This window comes from Vicia villosa, unplaced genomic scaffold (assembly GCF_029867415.1).
Source record: "Vicia villosa cultivar HV-30 ecotype Madison, WI unplaced genomic scaffold, Vvil1.0 ctg.002102F_1_1, whole genome shotgun sequence".
NCBI classification, from domain to species: Eukaryota; Viridiplantae; Streptophyta; class Magnoliopsida; order Fabales; family Fabaceae; genus Vicia; species Vicia villosa.
This window is the reverse complement of record NW_026705839.1, coordinates 232,890-241,772: the sequence shown is the minus strand read 5'-3', so window position 1 is coordinate 241,772 and position 8,883 is coordinate 232,890. Positions and strand designations below refer to the sequence as shown.

Here is an 8,883-nt window from a genome sequence, read left to right as displayed (position 1 = left end):
GAAAAAAGGTCTGATACCACGCACAGAAAACCGAGGCTATATACAAAATAACCGTGGCAATTCGATGTTGCCACGGTTTAACCACGATAATCAAACTGTGGGATATGCGGCCGTGGCCCAAAGTATAGGCCTGAGTTTCCATGTTTGTGCCATGTTTTATTTGCATCTGTGGCTGGAAGAGGCCACACTTTACGCATGCAGGTTATGGCCGCGGTTTGTCTTTTGCCTCAGTTTTTAACAGTGGCTGAGACTAGCCACGGTTCATATATAATGTAAAACGTGCTCTAGTTTCCCAGGTATGACCACAATTTAAACCGTGGCTAATTTTATGTATGGTTTTACTATATTTAGTACTGCCACGCTTTCTATTTGTGCCATATAATTGTGTTCTACTTGCAATGGCTTAAAAAGTTTATGTTAGATCAAATTAAAATCTAACTATACAAGCAACATTATGCCACAAATCCAAAATATATTGACTAAAAAACATGTTAGTGTGCGCGACATTTTCTTATAAGTCACCAAACTATTACATCAAGTATTGCGCTACCGACTAATAAGTCGCCAAAATATATAAGTCTACATCAAATGCGCTACCGACTAATAAGTCGCCAAAATATAGTCATCCCAAATTAAAAACAAAGATTCTTAATAGTCATCCCATAAAACAGGTACAACTAGCTAGTATATCTTAAACTCATGCATCATAATATCCATCTTCTTCTTGATCATCACAACCTCCTTCTTGTTCTTCTTCCATATCTTGATCATCATCACAAGCTTCTTCATCACCATTCTGCAAGAAAAATGATATATAAATAAGCAATGATAAAATAAAACCAAACTATAACATTATAAAATCAATTCTATTATACATTTCAAACCAATTCAATTATACATTTCAAACCAATTCTATTATACATTTCAAACCAATTCTAGAACATTTCAAACCAATTCTTAATATAATCAATTCTATTATATAATCAGAACATTATAAAAACAGAACAGGAATATGAGTTACAGCGAGACAGATTACAGATAAAAACAAAACAGAACAAAACAGAAAATTAGAACATTATAAAAAGGCAGATTGCAGATAATTACGGCGAGGTAAAACAAGGAATTATGCTCAAAAAACAGCATAAAATTATCACAACAACAACATAACAAGTAAAACAGGATTGTACAAGGAAAAAACAGGAACAACATCATTTGTAGTTTACAATATACCTCTTCACAACGAGGAATATGAGTTGGCGCTGACGAAATAGGATCAGCATGATGTTCAGTAGTACTAGTGGTAATTTCCAACGCAGATGCCATCATATTAGAGATCTCCTCGTCACTCATATACGGGTTTTGTTGCTTCATCATGGTCTTAAAAAGTACCTTCATGTCATCCATCTCCCTCTTCATTCCATCCACTTTATCACTATGCTGCTTTTTAATAACCGAAATTTCTTGATTTCTTTTAAACATGGTTTGTGTAGTTGTTCTTCCATAGCAACGTACTCGACCAGATTTTTCTTTCCCGAACAATGACGTAAATGTCTCAGATTCGGTCGAGTTCTTAACATAATCTTGAAGCTTATCCTAATTAAAAAATATTCACATTATAACCACAGAATATTACATACAGTTGGAACAGAATTTTCCTGATTTTCTACATACAACCCCATTTTCCTGATTTTCTACATACAACACCATTTTCTAGATTTTCTACCTAGCAGTTTCCAGATTTTCTACCTAGAAGTTTCTACCTAGTAGTTTCAGCCTACAGATGTTGATAGGTTTGAAAACAATAAATTGTACTTACAATTGCAGTTTGTGTTTCCTCATCCACTTTTTTTCCTTTTCGACTTTGTCGAGTCTCAATGAACATCTCTGCTTGGCTAACTTCCTCTCTGTCCTTTTTCTTTGCACGCTACATTGGTTGATATTAAACACATACAATTAGTAATCACTCAACCAATACAGAATTATAAATTGACGAATGTATAAACACACTACCCGTTTTGCATGAATCCTTGCAAGGTTTATTTGTCCCATACGATGCATATACTTTTGCTTAGCTCTGTTCACAACATTAACTTTGCTAATTTTCTACATTGAGGAACAACAAATAGGCAACCAATAGGCAACCAAATGTTAGACAATAACATATCAAATAGGAAACCAAAATTATAATCTATAAGTCGTAAAATTATCTTGGATTTTTCCATTTTTCCAATAGGCAACCAATTGCTTGAAATGAGCTATAGGTACGGTCTGGGGACGATGTTTCAATCTTTCACTCATAGTAGTGTATTTTTAAAAGCAATTCTTTTTGATACATTTCTTGTAACGCCTCCAAGCATCATTTATCCGAGAGAAAACTGCTCTATGTCCATGCTCAGAGATAACGAATTTATCCTACAACAAAGAAGGGAATTAGATATATACAAGTAACCAATTAAGTAACAAAATGAGAAAATAACTCATTTTGATCATACAGTAACAAATTCCCATATACGGTCTTGGTTAGCATTCTTCAAAGCTCTGAAGTTTGTATAAGTTAAGGGACACAAGTCTGAATTCCTCGCGACAGTGCCAAGGAAACCACTCAAATCTGACATGGTTCGACCATTGGGTCCAATAGGCTCTCCATCATCATCTAAGACAACCTCTTCACGATCCTCACTCTTTCTAGCATGGATTTTCAAACATTGTGTTGGTCCACGTGTCTTTTTCTTATTTGTCCCTGTGTTAGATAAAATATTAAAATGCGAAATCGAATTTGAATGCAACAATAATAAAAAGCAATGCATGACACAAACAAGTTTTAATACCTTCAGTTTTTTCACTTTCAATTTCCTCATTTTGTTCATCCATTACATTTTGTTCCTCCTCAAGATCTTGACATTGATCTACTTCTTCAAGAGTTACCCCATTTTCGTTGAGAAATTCTTCAACTGAAGCCGATCTACACATTGGGATTCTTTTTGTCTTCTTTAGGGCACTGCCTTGCTCTGTAATTGAATTTCCATCATCTTGCACTGCCTATTTTGTATTACTCTGCTTTGACCTTGAATCAACGGTGTCAACTGTAACACCCCACTTTTCCCAATTTAAATATACGGTAAAATATTAATAATAATATCAGAGTAATTCAACACAAGTGGAATGTCACACTTTTCCAATAAACCAGAAAACCAAATTCTCAATATTTTATTAATTCACTTCTCACTAAAAATAATTAACACAACGGAAATAGTTTATTTAAAATAAATCACGGCACACTTGCCACCGATAAATAAAATCCACCTCAACTGGTGGTTCTCCAAAAATTAAGAAATAGAAAATGATACGTAACAAAATCCGATAAAAGAATAATTAAAATAAAATCCCCAAAAATTCCCGTGTTACGTATCAGAGCGGCTCCTAAGACTCGATCAAGCAACACGTACTCCACGTATAGCTTAAGTACCTCGGTTATCTGTACTCCCGAAGAAGCACAGACACAGTAAACAAGAAAGACATGGGTGAGAACTACATTCAATAAATAACGGTGATTAATACATGTTAAGGAGTAGTACTCACACCAATCACACAATACCACAAAATCACAATATAATTATAATTTCAAACACAATTTGGTAATTAATTACAATGATGCAATGTGACCCAATGACTTGACACAATGCATGTGGTACCAAAACACGGTTCATTCAATTGAACCCGATTCGCAAGGAATCCGGATGATTCGCATACACTCCACTGAGCAACGAATTATCTCCAACACAACTCCACAAGTGAGTCCGGACCTACTAGGCATCCACCAAAGATTTTCACCTAGCAGTCTCAATGCTATGACATGTAATGCACCAACAAACAATATACATATCAAAATATACGTCAGGCATATTATACGATCCATTTGATCCACGATCCTCCTGATCACTTATAAACAACATTTACCATAATTTGCCTCGGAATTACACTCGCTGTCCAAAATACAGCACACAACGAATAATTATATTATTCCGGGTAAACCTGCTAATTATTAATCCACACATAGCTGATACCTATACTGTGAATACACTTTCAATTTCTTTTCCTGTCACCAAAATCCTGATAAAACACACAGCTAATTCTCTGCCAAGATGTAAATGCTATTTATTAATTCATTGCTCTCCCTACTTAATTTCCTACTACTGATCTAGTTAACTACTTGTGGATTAGTTACATAAAGCTTTCTGAATTAGTATACTAAGGTTGCTAATTGATTACTTAATTACTTACTAATACTCACCGTTAGTGTTTATTCCATTAGGCTAATGTAAGGAATTACTGGGAATTGCTTATATTGATAACTAGTTGCTAAGATTAGAAACTACAAAAAAAATAAGTAGTTCTACAATACACACACACATACACAGCGGTGGCCCCTATTCCCTATAGCCACCGCCCCCACTCACACTACACACTACACACACATACATTTCCACACAAGGGCGGGTCTATAGAAATGGAATTAACTACGGCATTCCCGTACCGTCTCGGTTCTTAATTAATTCTCTTTGGCACAAAAACAAAACAACAATAGCAACAACCATATGACAGCAATAACCAACAGAGATAATATATCCATTCAGTCACACAATTCACCACCAATGAATCAATAATTAAACACAGACAGAATTTAACATATAAATTCCTATGAGGATAAGGACTCCTCACTACCCTCTCATGATTAAATCACCTATAAAGAACCGATTCTCCCCCCTTACCTCGATTCCGGAAATTGATTGACTATGGGAACTCTCTTAGTGGCTTCCTTGTTCTTCCTCCTTCCTCAGCCTCTAATTGCACGAATGATTTCCCAAAAACCTAATTCCCTTCCTTAGTCCCTTATATATTTATTAGTGAAATTCCACTTTAGTCCTTAACTACTAGTACTATAGTTTATATAATTCTGTTAATGTTAATATTACTAACCGTAGCTCTCATAATAATAAAAATAACTATAATAACAGTTTCAATAATAATAACATTAATAATAATAATATTAGTATCCATGATATTACTAATAATATTACTCAAGTCTATTATTACTAAATTAATCTTATTCCGACACTTCTAATTTACCCGCTCCGGTAAGAATACCCCGTCTACGCGCTCGGTCACACACCTAAAACAAAGTCAAACAAAATAAAATACTACGACGATTAAATAATTTAAAATGGGGTGTTACAACTCTCCCCCACTTAAATTATTCTCGTCCTCGAAAATGTACCTGATGGAAACAGTTCCGGATACGATTCTTGCATCCTACTTTCCAACTCCCAGGTCGCACTTCCTCCAGCAGCTCCTCCCCAAGCTACTCTCACCAACAGAATCTCTTTTCCTCTAAGTTGTTTAATCTTCGGGTCTTCGATCTTAATTGTAACACCCTGGACTAGCTCAATTGGTAGCAGGAATTGCTATGAATACGTACTTAACCCCTAGGTACGTGGTTCGATTCCTGCGGAAGGCAAAAACAATATTTCTTGGGCAGCCGGTAAGCAGACCCTTTTAATGTAACACCCTGGATTTCCGCTTACCCCGCGGGGCTTCCGGCCTACCAAGCATGTCACCAACTTAATCAATAATCCCCCTAGTCCGCTTGCCGGCTGCCCAGGAAATATTATTTTTGCCTCCCGCAGGAATCGAACCACGTACCTAGGGGTTAAATACGTATTCATAGCAATTCCTGATACCACTTGAGAAGCTGGTTACATGCTTGGTAGGCCAGAAGCCCCGCGGGGTAAGCGGAAATCCAGGGTGTTACACTAATCGGCATCGCTTCAACAACGAGGTTATCACGGATTTGAACTTCATCCCGCTGAATGACATGAGATGGATTCGACACATACTTCCGAAGTTGTGACACATGAAACACGTCATGCAAGTTTGAAACTTCATGTGGCAACGCCATCCTATAGGCTACTGTACCCACTCTCTACAAGATCTGATACGGTCTAATAAACTTAGGATCCAACTTCTTAGACTTCAAGGCACGACCAACACCTGTCACAGGGTTAACTTTCAAAAACACATGGGTGCCTTCGTTGAATTCTAGATCCTTCCTTCGATTATCATGATAACTCTTTTGTCTACTCTGAGATGCTTTCATCTTCTCCCGAATCATCTGGATTGTCTCGGTAGTTTGTTGCACAATTTCTGGCCCAAGCACAATACTCTCACCTGTCTCATGACAACTCAAAGGTGTCCTACATCTTCTACCATACAAAGCTTCGAAATTTGCCATCCCAATACTCGAATGGTAACTATTATTATACGTGAACTCAATCAATGGCAAATGAGTATCCCACGCACCACCTTTCACCAACACACTAGTCCTCAACAAGTCTTCCAACGACTGAATAGTCCTCTATGACTGGCCGTCCGTCTGCGAATGATAAGCCGAACTCATCTTCAGTTTAGATCCTAAAGCTTCTTTCAAGCTCTTCCAAAATTCTGAATTAAACCTCGGATCTCTATCCGAAACTATACTCGACGGAACTCCATGCAACTTCACGATTATTCTGATATAAATCTCCGCCAACTTCACCAACAGAAAACTGATATTAATTGGTATAAAATGTGCGGACTTAGTAAGTCAATCCACCACTACCCAAATATCATCAAATCCTCGCGCTGTATGTGGCAAACCTGTAACAAAATCCATAGTAATATTGTCCCACTTCCACTCCGGAATTTCCAACGGTTGCATCAGTCCCGAAGGTTTCTGATGTTCTACTTTCGACTTCTGACACGTCAAGCAAGCATAAACAAATTGGCCTATGTCTCTTTTCATACCAGACCACCAAAACAACTTCTTAAGATCTTGATACATTTTTGTAGCTCCCGGATATATACTTAAGTTACTCTGGTGACTTTCCTCTAAAATTGCTTTCCTTAATTCGTCATTATCCGGTACGTAAATTCTGCCCCAGAATCTTAACACGCCAACATTATCCATTGTAAAGTCGTTATCTGGATTGTCTCCTCCGGTAGGTATCATGTCCACTAATTTCACATCAAGCCTCTGATTCTCCTTAATTATATCCAAAAAGTCATTATTTATCTTCAGCATACCCAACTTAACACTCTCAGGTGTCGTCTCACAAACCATACTTAAATCTCTAAACTGTTCAATTAGTTCCATCTCTTTCACCATTAATGACGATATATGAATTGTCTTTCGACTCAGCGCATCTGCTACGACATTAGCCTTTCTTGGATGGTAACTCAAACTGAAATCATAGTTTTTCAAGAACTCTAACCATCTCCTCTGCCTCATGTTTAATTCCTTCTGATCAAACAGATACTTCAGACTTTTGTGATCACTGAATACTTCGAATCTTGATCCATACAGATAATGTCTCCAAATTTTTAATACGAAAACCACTGCTGCCAATTCAAGATCATGAGTAGGATAATTCCTCTCATGCAACCTCAATTGCCGCGAAGCATAAGCTACCACTTTACCACCTTGCATTAACACTCCGCCAAATCCCATTTTAGATGCATCACAGTACACTACAGACGGTTCACTTGGATTAGGTAGAATTAACACCGGCGCTGTTGTCAGCTTCTTCTTCAACTCTTCGAAACTTTCTTCACACGCCGCATCCCACACAAAAGCTTGACCCTTTCTAGTCAACTGAGTTAATGGCAACGCTAAATTAGAAAATCCTTCAATAAATCTGTGATAATATCCTGCCAGACCCAAGAAGCTTCTAATTTCTGTTACTGTCTTCGAAGGTTCCCACTGAATTACTGCACTTATTTTAGATGGGTCAACTGCTATCCCATCACCTGAAATAACATGTCCTAAGAAACTCACGGTTCCCAGCCAAAATTCACACTTTGAGAGCTTTGCGGACAATTTGTTATCCTTCAATACTTGCAACGCAATCCTCAAGTGTTCTGCATGATCCTCTTCAGACTTAGAATAAATCAGTATATCATCAATGAACTCCACTATGAACTGATCCAAATATGAATGAAAAATGCGATTCATATACTCCATAAACACACCAGGCGCATTAGACACTCCGAAAGGCATCACTGCATATTCGTAATGTCTGTATCAAGTCCTAAAGGCAGTCTTTTGAATATCTTCATCTTTCACTTTGATCTGATGATAACCCGATCTTAAATCAATTTTGCTAAACACACGAGCACCAACGAGCTGATCCATTAAATCACCAATCCTCGGTAATGGATACTTATTCTTAATGGTCACTTTATTCAACTGACGGTAATCGATACACAAACGCATACTACCATCTTTCTTCTTCACCAATAACACTGGACCTCCTCGCGGCTATACACTTGACCGAATAAATTTCTTATCCAGCAAATCACCAATTTGAGCCTTCAACTCTAACAATTCCGATGCTGACATCCTGTACGGCGCCATAGAAATAGGCCTAGTACCAGGAACTAGATCAATAGAGAATTCAATTTCCCTCTCTGGAGGTAACTCTGTAATATCATCAGGAAATACTTTAAGAAATTATTTCACCACCGGTATCTCCTCAATTGATGTTTTGCTCTCAACAGACAGTGAAGCAAATACAGCATACATCTTAGCTTCATCCCCCAACAATATTCTCATTTCCTTGGTAGATAACAAATCCGCCAACGCTTCCTCTTCAGGAGTAAGGAACAACAATCTCTTTCTAAAGCAGTCAATATACACACGGTTGAACTCTAGCCAGTTCATTCCCAAAATAACGTCCAGATTACTGAGTGGCAAACAAATCAAGTCCACTCTGAAATCTCTATCAAAGATAGTCAAAGGACAATTCAAGCATGCTAAAAAGTAACCACAAAACCAATAGATGGAGTTTC

The 8,883-nt window shown here is 37.4% G+C and overlaps 1 protein-coding gene across 1 annotated transcript; it reads right to left on the bottom strand.

Moving 5' to 3' along the window:
• Positions 1 to 697: 697 nt before the first annotated feature.
• LOC131637864 (uncharacterized) lies at positions 698 to 1,882 on the bottom strand. The gene is made up of 3 exons (XM_058908432.1): positions 1,817 to 1,882; positions 1,231 to 1,593; positions 698 to 796 (listed from the first exon to the last, which is right to left on the bottom strand). Exons 1-3 carry the CDS (start codon positions 1,880 to 1,882, stop codon positions 698 to 700), a joined length of 528 nt encoding a protein of 175 aa, XP_058764415.1.
• Between the last annotated feature and the right edge of the window lie 7,001 nt (positions 1,883 to 8,883).